Raw genomic sequence first — 16,640 nt, 5'->3', positions numbered from 1 at the left:
TTTTCTACTGAGCCAGACATTACTGTAGAATTTTGAACCTTTTTTTTTTTTCATTCTGTTCTGTGTCTGGTTATATTTCCATATGATTTTTTTTTTTTTGTCTTTTTTTTTTTACTTATCTCCTTTTCCTGCCAATCTTTCATGGGAAAAGGCAGTCAATAATATATGTTGCAATTTAATTTATGATCAAATATTTTCTGTGTAAATAAGGTGATTACATTGCCACCCCGAACATTTATTTTCTGTATGTTAAAAGTGCAGCGATAAGTATGCTCATATTGCTCTATGCATCAATGGCGTCTTTATTTTGGTGAATACAAGTCTACACCGCCATTGAGATGTGCCCTCCGTGTGCAGACATAGTGGATGCATTGTGTATGGACTGGCACCGACTGTTGTCTCGGTAATAGTGGGGCACGGTGCTGTATTACCTCCATTGTGATTGAGTATCAGGCAATATCCTAGAAGGAAACGGTTAAAGTAGGGGAAATTAAACAGAAAGACTGAATAATATTTGAATTTCTCCGTCAGCAGAGAGAGCGAAGTGACAATGTATTTTAGATGTTCGTTCTAATTAAGTATTCGGAGGAGACTTTTGTACGCATATTAAGGACAAGTAGTCATGCATTCTGTCTCGTGATAAATAACTGACACGCTTATTTTGCAATAACGATTGTTTTCATGAAGCAAATGACATACGGATGATGTCGGGTTTAAAGCAAGGGGATGAAATATCTGGAGAGGAAATGAGGTTTTGACTGTGAGACTAGAGAAAGGGGAAAAAAGGAAAAAGAAAATCAGGCGCCTTGTCCTTTTTAACTTACTCATTAGTGAGATGTTTTGGTAATACATTTATGCATTTGTACCAACACATATGAAGTAGAATCATGAGTCGGCATTGGAATTGAAAGTTGGCACAAAACATTTCAGTGTGCATCCCTTACTGAGAAGCGTATACTGGTAGACCGTAGCCATGCCCAAGGAATTGGTCATACAGCATCAAACTGGTGTATTTGAGTGACTGGGGAAACTGCAAACCAGAAATTACCCAGGGGCATATTACCATTCATCATTCATTGCATGCTAAAAGCTATTTTGTCATGACGAAGCAACTTTGCAATACATATCATATACCACTGAGACTCAATGTATCTTCTTTCTTTTTTTGTTCTATTGCTACTTTTGGTTGCTTTTCATAGCAGAAGCGACACAATGTATCCATTGTACCAGGTCAGATTTTGGCATGGTTCATGTGGTGGAGTCAAGAATGGCATTGCACCATTCAAAACAGGAACATATCTGCTGGATTTGCATGAATTGTTAACATAAAATGATAGCTGCTTTGTTTGTTTTGTATTTCTCTCTCTTGCACCTGGGAGATTATTGTTCCTCCTGTGCAAAGCAGTCATGTGGAGATCTATACTGCGCAGTACACCCCGGTAATATAATCCCGTAACTCCCGTCGAAAAATGTGGAATACAGCTGGCGAGCTGTGACCGACGTTTATTGAAGCAATGGACTGCATATGCTCTGTAGTGTACATTTGAACACTTATATGTAGTGTGCAAATGGATGCAGTGGCAAGTTAACTTGTGAGCCTGACGAGGTATTGTAATAGAGTAAAAAATATTAAGTTTATTTGAGATATATATTGACAAATTATGGAGCAAGCTAAGAAGAAAAAAAAAAGGAAAAATGTTGACAAACTATATCAAAATGGAAACACGTGTATTTGTGAATTTAAGATTGAAATATTACCAATATTAACGAAGAGCCATTTTACCGTCACGGGGTCAGGACTCTTCAAGACAAACTAAGAAACTTTGAATATTTGTGAAGTCGGTCGTGTGCCTAGCCTGTGTACATACTAATAAGTTCTATAGGCGGGCGTGATTTTTTGAGTACGCAAAGATGAAGTTTTGCGCAAACTGTCAGTGACATGATGATAAAAAAAAAGAAAAATATGAAGATGATGATAGAAGTGATGCCATAGGAGTGAGTGACTGAACAGACAATTACTGTTTCCTTGATTACCAATGAGAGAGAAAGACGATTACAATTGGGAGAAACGAATATGTACCATCCATCTGTCTATGTGTCCCTTTATTGTCGTCTGTCTTGACTGGGGATGATAGGGAAAGATGTGGAGGATATGCACAAGTTAGAACCAGTTTCTATTATCATAAAACAAGACATATACACGTGTGTGGGTGTGTGTGTGTGTGTGTGTGTGTGTGTGTGTGTGTGCATGTATATATATATATATATATATATATATATATATATATATATATATATATATATATATATATTATATGTATATATTAAATTAAGAAATAAACTGGTAATGCATTTTTTGCCAATAAAGAATGAGTTTATTCCACTCAAATTTTCAGCGGCTTCCGCCTTCTTCAGGAGTCTTGACAAACTTGTCAAGACTCCTGAAGAAGGCGGAGGCTGCTGAAAATTTGAGTCGAATAAACTCGTTCTTTATTGGCAAAAAAATGCATTACCAGTTAATTTCTTCATATCTTCGTGGAGCCAATACGTGAATTCTCAACATATATATATATATATATATATATATATATATATATATATATATATATATATATATATATATATATATATAAACTGGACAGCAAAAGAAAGTACTCACTTCTGTCAAAGGCCGCGCACAAAAGTTCACCCCTTAAAAATAAACAATTTTTGTACACAGGTGTGCGACAATGCTCCTTACTAATCTCATGCACATAAGCAAGTGAATGTCTTCATAACAAAGAAGAAATTGACATGCACAGCATCTTGGTCACTGAATCAAAAGTCACACACAAAAGCACTTTCCACCATGCAAAAATGGCCACTGAATGGACAACATTTTCAAACAACCAACATTGATCCAAGCTTTGCAGGAGGAATGGTCAGAACTTCCCCAAGACTAGGCCAGACAGCTTGTCCGCAGCATACGTCAGAGGCGCCTGGAATGTGTCCAGGCACGAGGAGGACATACACATTATTGAAAATTGATGTTTGTGACTGCATTTTTTTTTCGTCCTGTGACAATGATTTTTGCATAAAACTTGTAAGGCTCATTCTGTTACATTTTGTGACTTGTGATTCAGTAACCAATATGCTGTGCATGTCATTTTTTCCTGTGTAATAATTGATAATCACTTGCTATTGGGTATGTGATTACTAATGGATATTGCAGCATACCTTTGCACAAAAATTGTTTATTTCGAGGAGGTGAATTTTTGTGTGCGGCCTTTGACAGAAGTGGGTACTTTCTTTTGCTGTCCAGTATATATATATATATACATATATATATATATATATATATATATATATATATATATATATATATATATATATACATAAATATATATATATATATATATATATATATATATATATATATATATATATGTATATAATGTTCACAAACTCCGTGAAAGACATTGTTTTAAACGAATTTTCGCCATAGGGCTTTGTCAAGTCGGTGCCTGATTTTATTTGGTAATGAAATTTGCCATGCAGTTTAATTGCTAACTGCTTTACAACGGCGCCCTGTATGCACACAGATAAAATGACAGACAGTGTAATATGAACCATACAATGCAAAACAGTGACATGAACAAGAGAAACTAACACCTACTGATTATATATATTTGACGGTAGAGCAGAATTGGGAAAGGAGGAAGTGGCTAAACATGCTTCTAAGGAATGTCTAAGGAGTATGACAATGAAATCGTTCATGTGAAAAAGAATTAAAGCATGCAGATAAATCTTACACAATAATATGCTTTCATTTTATTTTGAGGCAGTCAGCTCCGCTGCAATAGAGAGTTTGTTGAAAAAGAAAGCCCGTGAAAAGAAACTGTTTTTTTTTTTTTTTTTTTGGTGGGGGGGGGGGGGTAATTCGGTTTTCGGTTTAGGGTTTGATAAAGCTCTATTTTGAGAATATTATATTTTGTAGATGGCCGAAAAAGAAGTAAAGAAGTAATCAAATAAGCAGGTACCAGCTTATGAAGGACTTAGAAGGTGAGTGTGCATACTGTTACTTGATTCTTTTTTTCGATAGAGAGCCAATTTAATGTCGTAAATAAAGAACACTGGGTGTATAACAACATCCGGCATTGATCGCCCATACTTATTCTTTTGCACGTCGATTTTTGAACAGCTTCCCAATGACGTACATCAATAATCAATGTGGGGTAGTATAAGAGCACAAAACAAATTGATACGAATTAATTCTCGGTAGTAAATGTTTTATATGGCGCATGCATCCGATTGCTAGAGAGACATGTTTCCAAGAATTTTTATACCAAATATGATTATTCCTCAGTAGTTGTGAATCTATTATTACCCACAAATATCTTCAACAGTATCAATAACAATTCACTCGATATAGCGAACTAATTTCGAAAACATGCCGTTGCGAGATTTCGTTTCAAATAGAGACTTCTGTAACGGTAAGGTTGTCATTATGCCCTCATCTACTTTTCGCTAGTCCAGTAAATTGGAAGATTCGAGCAGTGCCCGATAACTCAATACTCTGAAGATCCGTAAACAGACGGACAACTAATTTACACATTACACGCATGCATACCGGTACATGGGTGCTCGGCGCACCTCATCACGTATGAGGTAGAAAGGTAACACTCACTTTTTTATTTGCAAACACAAAAACAAGTATCACTTTACTAGACCTAAGACAAAGTCTCGGGGGAGGGGGAGGGGTGCTGGCGTGCTCGCTTTCATTTCGTCGTCTTTCGTGAATGCCAAAACAGATATCCATTGGTATACCAATTTGAGGTAAAAGTTGCTGAAAGACGAAGAAAGTAATAATAATATAGGTTTTCCTGGTCAATTTCATACTTTTGTCACTCAAATTCATTAATGTGCATTCAAATTCACGCAGCGCACGCACGAGAAAATATTCGGGCATTCAAATTCAGAATCCGAGCGACCAACTTCATTTATGGTCGCTCTATTTCGTTTTAGTGAAATCAAATTCACGATTGGGCATTCAATTTCAAAATGCGAGCACCGACTTTCCTACTCGTGCATTCAAATTCATGCGATAGTCACGTGATAGTCCCAATGAGCTTGTTTGGAGCGTTCAAATTAATTTTTAGGCGATCAAGTTCCTACTTCGTGCAATCAATTTAACGAGGAAAATGGAGTAGACTTTTAAGAAATGGAAAATGGCCAACACAAACAATAAAGGCTTGCTTATAGTGTAATTATGGTTGTTTACAGGTTCTACATTGTTCTCTGTTCATGTATTCTTTGTTTTTCATCTCAATAAATTTCAAATTGCAATGTCCAATCAGCAGTGCATCCAAACAACACAACGACTAGTAATCATAATTTCTTGGTGATACTGCATGATGACAACGCCCCATCACCAACCACATAATCATGATAATGACAATTCAACAATACATTTAAAGACAAACTGACACAGAATGATCTCACAAAGTCCCGCAAAAGTAAATCAATAAGACAGCAATACACAACAAACAACACGTATAAAATGTTGAAGTATCAGTTTCAATATAGTCGAAATTGTTTGTTGTTTTTCCTCGAAAGTGTCAACCAACCCTCCGTATTATGCTCGTCTCCATAGGCCTATACAGTGCCTTATTTTTGTTTGTTTGTTTCATTTTCCATCAAAGAAGATGGCTGGATAACCCATATTCAGCTGCAAAAGCTGGTCTTCCATAATATGGGGTCCAGTTTGATGTTCTGCTCTTTGCGATGAATAAATGAAGTGGGATCTTTTACGTGCATGAGTTGTGACTCTCTTACACGTGGGACCTCCATTTTATGTCCAATCCGAGGGACATGTGCCTGTATATTCCTATTTGCTACACTATAAGCGCGAGTTCAAAATTGTCAATGAACAGGTGGACCTCTACTGCAATATAAATAATCATCATAAATCCCAATATTCAAAGCCAAATGAGAAACACATGCATACACGACCCCAAACTAACTAAATTCAGGACTTCTTTTAAATTGAATGCAGTTATTTGGAACATGGTTGCCTATTCACGAATTTGAATGACCGACGAGATTCCGTCGCCAGCTTGACATGAATTTGACTGCTCATTGATGAAATGCGTGCTCCTCTCGTAAATTTGAATGCTCCGATAGTGAAATTGAATGTTCCGATAGTGAATTTGAATGCTCCGATAGTGAATTCAAATGCTCCGACAGTGAATTTGAATGCTCGGAATAGGAACTTGAATGACAAAAGTATGAAATTGACCGGGAAAACCTATAATAAACAAAAACGTATGTGGTAATTTCTCATGATAAAGGTTTGCCCAGTCAATTTCATACTTTTGTTATTCAAGTTCCTATTCCGAGCATTCGATTTCACGCATTCCACGCTCGCAGCACTGAATCAGCAATCAAATTCAAAATCCGGTCATTCGAATTCACTATCCGAACATTCAAATTCACTCTCGGAGCATTCAAATTCACTAACGGAGCATTCAAATTCACTATCGGAACATTCAAATTCACTATCGGAGCATTCAAATTTAAGAGAGGAGCACGCATTTCATCAAAGAGCATTCAAATTCATGTCAAGCTGGCGACGGAATCTCGTCGGTCATTCAAATTCGTGAATAGGCAACCATGTTCCAAATAACTGCATTCAATTTAAAAGAAGTCCTGAATTTAGTTACTTTGGGGCCGTGTATGCATGTGTTTCTCACTTGGCTTTGAATATATTGGGATTTATGATGATTATTCATTTTGCAGTAGAGGTCCATGCACCTGTTAATTGACAATTTTGAACTCGCGCTTAGCAAATAGGAATATACAGGCACATTTCCCTGGGATTGGACATAAAATGGAGGTCCCACGTGTAAAACAGTCACAACTCATGCACGTAAAAGATCCCACTTCATTTATTCATCGCAAAGAGCAAAACATCTAACTGGACCCCATATGGAAGACCAGCTTTTGCAGCTGAATATGGGTTATCCAGCCATCTTCTTTGATGGAAAATTAAAAAACAAACAGACACTGTATAGGCCTACAGACGAGCATAATACGGAGGGTTGAGTGACACTTTCGAGAAAAAGAAAACAATTTCGACTATATTGAAACTGATACATGAGCATTTTTACATGTTGTCTGTTGTGTATTGCTGTCTTATTGATTTAATTTTGCGGGACTATGTGAGATCATTGTGTGTCAGTTTGTCTTAAATTGATGAATTGTCATTATATGGTTGGTGTTGGGGCGTTGTCAGCATGCAGTATCATCAAGAAATATGATTACATGTACTAGTCGTTGTGTTGTTTGGATGCAGTGCTGATTGGGCACTGCAATTTGAAATTTATTGAGATGAAAAACAAATAATACACGAACAGAGAACAATGTAGAACATGTAAACAATCCTAATTACACTATATGCAATTTAGCATTCATTGTTTGTGTTGGCCCTTTTTCCTTTCTTAAAAGTCTCCTCCATTTTCCTCGTTAAATTGATTGCACGAAGTAGGAACTTGATCGCCTAAAAATTGATTTGAACGCTCCAAACAAGCTCATTGAGACTATCACGTGACTATCGTATGAATTTGAATGCACGAGTAGGAAAGTCGGTGCTCGCATTTTGAAATTGAATGCCCAATCGTGAATTTGATTTCACGAAACAGAAATAGAACGCTCATAAATGAAATTGATCGCTCGGATTCTGAATTTGAATGCCCCAATATTTTCACGGGCGTGCGCTGCGTGAATTTGAATGCACATTAATGAATTTGAGTGACAAAAGTATGAAATTGACCGGGAAAATCTATATTTTGCAAAATATTACTTGTTACATAACGCCGAGTACAACATCTTTGAAATAAATTCTATTTTCTCTCTTTGATGATGACTTCACTTTATAAAAATAAAAAAATCTATTTTTGTATTGAAACTCTTCATAAAATAGCGAGTGCTACCTTTCCACTTCGTGTGATATGTATTTTTCCACTTCGTGTGTATGTATTTTCCGAGGGTCCCATACCCTACAAGCTTTGCTTTCACTTCGTGTGTATGTATTTTCCGAGGGTCCCATACCCTACAAGCTTTGCTTTTTAGTGGGACCCTCCATTTCCATTCCAATCCTTGTATTATGCATATGTAAATACCTTAGAAAATGAATTTATGTTGTTACTCGTGATCACATGTACGTTTTCTTTGAAATTGTTACAAATATGTTCTGTTAATGCATTGTATGATTTACCCTGTTTATTCAATGGAAATGAAAATAAAGTTGAAAGTTTAAAGTTGATATATAAGCTTCCATCATGTACGTGTGCACATGTGTACAAATTTAACTCCGGCTCCAGAAAAAACCCTAAGTATTTGGTTTTGATACGCTTCTTCGATGAGAACATAAAACAGTGTTCGTCTTTCATGGGGTTAAAGGGTGTGTAAAGTTCTGGTCGAGGTGAAGATTTAGCTTTTAACGTTTTGTGAGATATTCAGAAACCACTCTATGAGATGTCAAAGATCTTGCAATTCTAAGGGGTATCAAAAGTTTATTCGATGAAAATCGGTTTTGAAATGGCTGAGATATCCAAAAACAAGGTGAAACAAAGAGGTACTAATAAAGTTGGGGCATGTCGCCTTTTATTATTAACACTTTTTTGGATATCTCAGCCATTTGAAAACCAATTTTCATCAAATAAACATTGAATCCTTCTTAAAATTACATGCTCTTTCATATTTCATAAGAGGCTTTTCAATGTCTCACTTTGGAATGTTCAAAACATGAATCCCTACCTCAACCAGTACTGTACAGTCCCTTTAACCCTAAAAAGACTGGGGGGGGGGCCTAAAAGGCCCCCCCCCCCTCGACATTTCGCGCGATTACTCTGCAACGCGCAATGCTCTCGCCGCGATGCTCTATGACTTTTTTCTTTCGAGTTTCCCGCACATTTTGACACCAAATTTGTGACGCCCGGGGGTACGGTTCTGAAGTTACATAACTTTTTGTACATGCACGTGAGGCCGAAAATGGCTCAAAAATGTGATTTTGTGTACAAAGTCAATGCAAATTGAGTTTTTTCACATGGTTCATATAAATATGCTTATTTTTACTCTCAATGGCTAAAATTTTTTTTGTTTTAGGAGTATTATGCTTCAAAAAGTGTCTGCCACAAATTTTGTTAAAAAAACAAGAAAAACAAAAGGTCGAAAAAACAAAGAAATACATAAGAAATTCATAAAACAATAAAATACATAAGAAATTAATTTTGATACCGAATTTTTTTTCAAGTGCATTTGCTAAGAATGCCACAAAGAATAATTAGACCAAAAATTAGCACTTTTCGAGCTTTATTTACTGATTTAGATCAAAGAGTCTGATTTCTTACATAAATTAGCATAATTAATCAAAATAAAATAAAAGAAGACTATTTTTTAAAAATTTAAATATACGATCTTGTAGATTACATCCCACACTACCATTGTGCAAATTTCCGCGGCGATCGCGCGATCCACGGCCGAGATCTTAAGGGGGGCCCTTTAGGCCCCCCCCCCCAGTCTTTCGAGCTACCAAAATAGCCCAGTCTTTTTAGGGTTAAGGCTTTGCAAATGTGAAAATTTTTCGTACCTTCGATGTCAGAAAGAGCACAGAACTGAAAACACAGAAGAGGATAAGGATAGTGGTGGTTTATGCATGATGTTGGTTAGCGTTTATCTCATGTTGCTCTTCGAACCTCTTGGACTGTATTTTGTAAGACAGCTAAAAATAACATAACCTTCACTTCAGAAATGGTATTCAGTAACTTGAGCTTCAGTTTGTCTCAGAAGCATCTCCAATGATAATTAGCGGATCTCAATTTTATGAAGAAAAAACAATACGATTATATGAACTTCATATCTTAACCTTGTGAGTCTTAACCTTGTGAGTGCATAATTATATTCTCCACAAAAACTTGTTAGAGATACCTTTATCCAATGTGCCTGTGGTGACCTGATTTATATTTCTAAACTGTGATATCATTTCCTAATATACAGGGAGCTCTAGATTTGCCACGTTTAGACGACAATTGCGTTTGCCGTTCTCTCTGTCTGCGTAGTTTTGCAAATAGCTTTAGATTTCGCGAAGACGCAACCTATTCAAAGTACAATGGCAACCCCATATGATCATTGCATCAATTCTCTCTCTGCGTCGTGAATTTGAGCGGACGCAAAAATGGCCCAGGCGGCGTTGTGAAAACTCAGACGACGCAAGATCGGTTTTTGATAAGCGATATTGCGCATGCGCAGAAGAGGTTTTTCTCCTCTGAATGTCGGCGTCGAGAAAATTTAAAGGTGGCCTCACAGATGCGGTTTTTTCTTGCGACTGCTTGCGGTTTCGAGAAGTCGCACGCGGTTCTCGACCGCATGCGACTTCTCGCGATTTGGAGGCGTCCGCAAGAATTGCGAACCTCCTTGCGGCTGCTGTCAAATTTTGAACATGTTCAAAATCTTGCGATCGTCTGCGGTTGCCTCTGCGAACCCTTGCGACCGGCTGAGCGTTGCGCTCACACTATGCGACTCGATTGCGATCTGGCAACCGCAACAGATCGCAAGCAATGCGATGAAAAAAAAAAAACCGCATAGTGTGAGGCCACCTTAAAGCTCCCTCAGTTATTCTACTAAGTTATCACTAGAATCTTATTCCGAAATAGTTCCCTTCTTTTGTTCCTCAATATCAGACGTATCTATTTGCCAGGAGAATATTATATTTTATGTCGAAGAACGTTTATTTCGTATTCATAAGAAAATACTGACCAGTGCCGAGGAGTTTCGTCAACACATGAGTGTCATATGGCCACTGCCTTTTAGAATAAAACTCTCTTGTCTGTATCCCCTTGAAATATATATATATCGTGAAAAAAGTGCTGCGTCATGTCCATTTTTGCCAAGATAATTGACTTCAGAGTTGTACGTACATCGCCTCGCGAAAAAAAAAAAAAAAAAAACTTCTAGAGAATTATTCAACCGAGCTCTACAGTAAATGCAGGTAGTTGTTGACATCAGAGTTCTTCTTAAGTAGCGCGATATAATAGAGCAAGGAAAGAAGTATGCTAGCTTCGAGGGTTCTTTTTTTTTATAAATTTAATTTCATCTTCAATACTTAGGGCCTACCTATAAAAAAATATATATCATGGGCCAACCTAAACTTTATTTGTTGTTTGCAGTGCATCCGTGTTACTGGCGTCACCAATGTAACGATCAAAGAGGATTTCAGCATCTTACTTTGAGCTTCTAATTATACCTATAGTTTGAAACATCCCATGGGTATTCAGCAATAAAGTCTCTTCTGTAAATTTGAATCGCGACCTTCTGTCTGCAAGACGGTGCAACAAAAAACTCGTACTTTCACCATTTTTACGTCGCTTTCATGACAGTGCGGTGTACTCATGCAGGTTAATACTTTTTCAGCAGTGAACACCATACATCCTCTTATCATGAATGAGCGAATGAACACTGTACATCCTGTTATCAAAAATGAATGCTTATTTCACGATCAGACAATTACTTAAACTTACTAGACATGTTGTCACAAAACGTTTATAGAACGGTGCGGATAGTCAATAGCAAACTTCCCATTGCTGACGTCTATGGCAAAGCGTTTTCTGCCTGCGAGCGCTTGTCGCATGTTCAAGAAAATGTAACAAAGCAACGACAATCAACCATATCGGCTTACGGGGAATTAATTGAATATACTCCCTATCAACGTAGAAAAAGAGTAAGTAAAAGTCTTAGCACAAAATGTATCACGTGAAGGTCATGTGGGACTTGCGCTCCTTACAGCATGATTCGTATATTGTACAATTATGTCTGTATGTAGAAGAGTCAACTTGTTCAGTCTTTGAGGCGCGTGCGCACTACCCTTGTATAGGCTTATATCAAGGATGGTTTAAAAAAAAAAGAAGAATAGCGTGAAGATATAATGTAGAGTGGCACTTTAAAGAATTGATCCAAGTTCCAACATTCCACTTCCGTATCTCTCAGCCAAGAGGTATACATGTATGAAGCTGCGTCTCTTAATATCTGGTAAGTTTCCATAATATTTGGTTGTGTATAGTCCTAATGACCTGTTCTAGTTGAGCACTCTCTTTTAAACCGTTTCATTTTCCACGATCATAATATAATCACCCGTAAGTGATAATGTGTACCTTCATTACCTCTGTCAAATTTGAGATTGATCCATTTGCCCTCTCCACCTCCTCGATTTATCATTCAAGAAACTTTCCTAAATATATCATGTTTGATTTGAAAGCAATATCTTCCTCCATAAACTCTAAGAACAAAAACGTTAAGTACCACTGATGTTATTTATATGATCATTATTAGAAGGTTGTTGTTTTTTTCTGTTTGTACCAAGACGTAGTTAAGTGAAACGTCAAGTAATACGATTGCCCCCAACTACTGCTTGAAATTTGAAGACGTGTCGAACAAAACTAGCTAAATCTAAACGATGAACCAAGCATCTCATCATATTTTCTTGAATGTGTTTCTTTGTACTTTGATTTTGTTATGAAAATGCCTGCTAGTAATTGTCTAAATAATTTGCCGAAATTCATGGGAAATGAGATTTGGGTCATTCACTTTTCCTCACGTGTACAGCTTCCCTGAAACTAGAAATATGGTTTCGCTAATTCGATATCAATACTTTATGTCATGATATGTGAAAGAGTTCCCAATACATACATAGCTTATGTCTAAGTTTGACATTTGATGATATCGAATCGTAATGTACCCGGTACATTTTTATTGTCTTCTGGAAAAAAAAAAACAAACAAATAAACTTTAACTGGCCTTAAAAGGTCTTTCCCAGGGAGGTGTTAGAATAGAAGAGGAAACAAGAATCTCTATGATCCGTGCCCCCGAGAAGTTACGTGCGTTATCGCATGTGTTGATAAATTGCTTCGACAAAAGACAGCACTTCTATTTAAATAATTATGCATCATTCCTGAAATACAACATACCTAGCCAGCAGCAATTTGCTGTTCCCTTTAATATTTTCGACAACAATTGTTTAGTGTGCATAGTAACTGCAAAATGCTACTAAACACGCAATAACACGCATTAGACAATTACCTAATTCAAAAGATTTAACATCGATGTACTAAACCTGGCGAGCAATATTATGCACAAATGGGCGAAAGATGGTAATATTTCAACTCTTTTATGAGATACCAATACTCATTTTTTCAGTTCGAGGTAGTAATGACTAGGAGATTTGAAGAAAAACTTAGATAAGTAGTAGATAAGTAGTCTTTGGATAAGTAGTTGTTCCGTACAAGAATACCACCAAGTTTGATGCAGGATTTCAAAATTTCATCTAAAATACAGCCTAAAAAAGATTGAAATCAAGAACGACTTCTTTGGTCTCCTTGTCCAAACTCACTGGAAGAGCGGCGTGGAGCATGGAACATCAAAGCCAGTGAAATGCATGAACATAGTATGAAGCATTCAATTGTCATGCTATTGAACCCAAGCCTAAGTTTGCGCATGTTGCGAGGAGATTCCACTCCTTCTCTAACACCTCTCTGATCTTTCCACGGAGCTTCCAAAAAAGCTGACAACTTCAAAATATTCGGTCACATTTCTGTTGATGGGCAGTGTAGAATGACTTTCATTACGACCTGGTCAAATCATTCAGAATCTCTGAGAGTCTTTACGGAACTTAAAATAGCAACGAACACACGGGGATATCAAAAAGATATCCGGAATGCAGGTGCAATTTTCAACATGAAAATAGTCCAGCAACAGATGCGATCCCAGAGTCTTATTTTGCAAAGCGCATTTGAAACAACGCCTAACATGAATGCAATTCTTATGCGCATCATAATCTTGATCACAATGATAGATAGCACTGATGGTAACACTGACATTGATACGATAAGATCCTGATAGCACATGAAGTAGCTGTATAGATAGAAGACGTGACGAAGGAAAGCGACAACGATTCTGTGCCACTAACACTTCGTGTGTCACCTTTATTTCCTGCCCGTTGATTCGTGTGAGAAATTTGTGCTTATTTGGCTCAATGGCATAGAGAGGGTTGAATAATGAAACTCATGTTCGTGTTATCTTAAATCAATCCGTAGCAGAATGTCTGACATTACTGACGTTGACATGGTGAACGCCACTGCTGGAACGAGCTTGATGTGGACATTACCCAATGTGGATAACACCAGCGTTGTCGAGACCCAACTCACCCCAGATCAGTCCCCATGGGACTGGTACCCCCTTTCCTGGACGTGGTGGACCGTTCTTCAAGTCCTGTCCTTGATCCTTGGTGTGACAGGAAATGGTCTCGTGATCGTGGTCATTTACCAGCGCTTCGACGCGATTCGTTCGACCGATGTCCTCATCGGTGCTCTCGCCATCGCCGACTTGATCACATCGATCTTCGTTTTCCCGATTCCATGGGCAAGTCGGGTTCCCGGGACAGTCCTTGGACACGCCTACTGCAAACTGCTGTATCCCTCGTTTATCCTATGGCTTTGTATCACTGCATCCACATACATCCTGATGGCTATCTGCATCGAGCGCTACCTGGCCGTCGTGCATCCGCTTCTCTTCAACCGGATCATCAGCAAGAGGAGGGTATCACTGGTCGTGGTATTGATCTGGGTCTTTACGTTCGCACAGGTCTCATTCACTTTGTTTATCTTTGACTATGACTACAACATTAACTACTGCGGTAACTTGATCAAGACCGAAGCTGGTAAGATCACTCAAGCCTACTACGCCTTCATCATTCGCCTGGTGATCCCCGTCGCTACCATGTTGATCACCCAGCTGCTCATCGCCCGGTCACTGCGCCAGCAGTCGAAGCAGTTCCGGCAGATGACCAGCGAAAGCAAGGGAGAGACCTTCCACATGCTGGCCAGGAATCGCATCATCAAGATGATGCTTATTGTGGTCCTGGTCTACATTGTGGCTTGGACCCCGAATCAGATCGCGTACCTATGCTTCAATCTCGGCTACATCTCATCATCCTACGGGGGAAGTCCCCTCCATCAACTTCTGACCTTGCTCGGTTTCTACAACTCATGTGCCAACCCCATCATCTACACGTGGCAGAATCCGAAATTCCGTACAGCCATCAAAGGCCTCTTTACCTCCGTCAGAGCAAGCCAGAGAGATGCCCTCTTTGAACACGAAGAAGCTGCACACACGAGGTCGACTAATGCCGATCAGGTAGAGTTATCACATCCCTCCTAATCCATCCGGACTCATGTATTTATTGTAGTTTAAACGAGCAACCCCCCCCCCCTTTGATGATATATCAAACTCAGAGATGATATCTTGTTTTTCAAAATGTCGTAGGCCCTAAATAGTAGAGTCCGAGCTTAAAAGGCATAATTTACCTTTTGCAGATGAAAAAAAAAACAGTATTAGTGTTCAATATAGTTTTGTAATATGAGTTACGGATAGAAACAACCACTGTAAAAGTTTGAACGAGTATAATCGAGGTTAAAAGTATTGGTAATTGTGCAAAATGTGAACAATAGTTATAATGAGAATGTCTCCAGACTAAACCGTCTATACAGTTACTGTTAAATGAGAAAAATAGTGATATCTTCTTATATTCTAGGCTTTATTGCAGAACTTGTATATGGTAGGATGTTTTGTGATACAACTGACCTACACATATGAATCGAAAGTGATATTTTGATTTTTTTTTAATCACTGCTCCCAATGGTAAATAGGACCGTTAAACTGGTGATAAACCTCCCCAGTATTACATCTGTAGAGGAGAAGAACGAATCAAAACATGTCTTTGAATTCGTACTCTCACATAGAAACCGACCACTAATAAAAAGGGAGAATAAGGTCTAAAAAATGCAGATCCACTCCCATTTATAGGATATTTGATATATAATGACATCAGTTAAATTCAATCAAATTCAGTTGTGCTTTATTTCCATCTAACAAATGACAATACAAATACAAAGTATACATCTAATAAGTCATATTGTTGACAATTTGTAAGGAATAGAAATCATAAAGTTTGATACACAAAATGAATAAACGAATTAATAGACACAATGTGTGAAATTTTGCATGGTGACAAACATCAAAGCCATGGAAAGATAGGAATGTTATCAAAGCGGACATAAGATGAAACATTATGATTCGGGTGAAGTCAGGTCATGGGCCAAATGCTCCCTCACCGGGGCGCCCCCCCCCCCCCCTCCCCCTCAAAACAAAACAGAATAACACAAAACACCTGAAGCTGCAGTAGCGAGCAGATCCCTCGTCCAACCAAGGCGTTTCTGTGTGAATTCATTTTTTGATGTTCCTCCTTCCGTTGCTCAACATGTTTTCCTACCCCGGTACTTTCGCAACTTCGACTCCTAATTCCTCAAATGTCATCGCTGTATGGCTGTTGCAAGTCTAGAAATTATTTGATGTGAAGAACAACATTTATTCCTTTTTGTACGCCTTGAAAAGGATAAGATTTAGAGAAGACTTACGGCTGTGCATGTGAATCCTACAGGAAGTGTTCTCGGGGATTCCCTTCATCAGGAATGTCTTTAGCGTAAACTTTTCATCTTTTAAACATAATCTGTTCTCTCAGTTGGCAAAATTGGAATGCCTATCTCATCAATCAT

The 16,640-nt window shown here is 38.0% G+C and overlaps 1 protein-coding gene across 1 annotated transcript; it reads left to right on the top strand.

The window, feature by feature from the left end:
• Positions 1–14,127: 14,127 nt before the first annotated feature.
• On the top strand, positions 14,128–15,246 carry LOC139733187 (apelin receptor B-like). The gene has a single exon (XM_071644029.1). It carries the CDS (start codon positions 14,128–14,130, stop codon positions 15,244–15,246), a length of 1,119 nt encoding a protein of 372 aa, XP_071500130.1.
• Positions 15,247–16,640: the final 1,394 nt, after the last annotated feature.

Source organism: Diadema antillarum, unplaced genomic scaffold, assembly GCF_040938485.1.
Source record: "Diadema antillarum isolate AM-2024a unplaced genomic scaffold, OU_Dant_1.0 seq00000462_RagTag, whole genome shotgun sequence".
Classification (NCBI taxonomy): domain Eukaryota; kingdom Metazoa; phylum Echinodermata; class Echinoidea; order Diadematoida; family Diadematidae; genus Diadema; species Diadema antillarum.
This window is presented reverse-complemented; position numbering and strand designations above follow the sequence as displayed.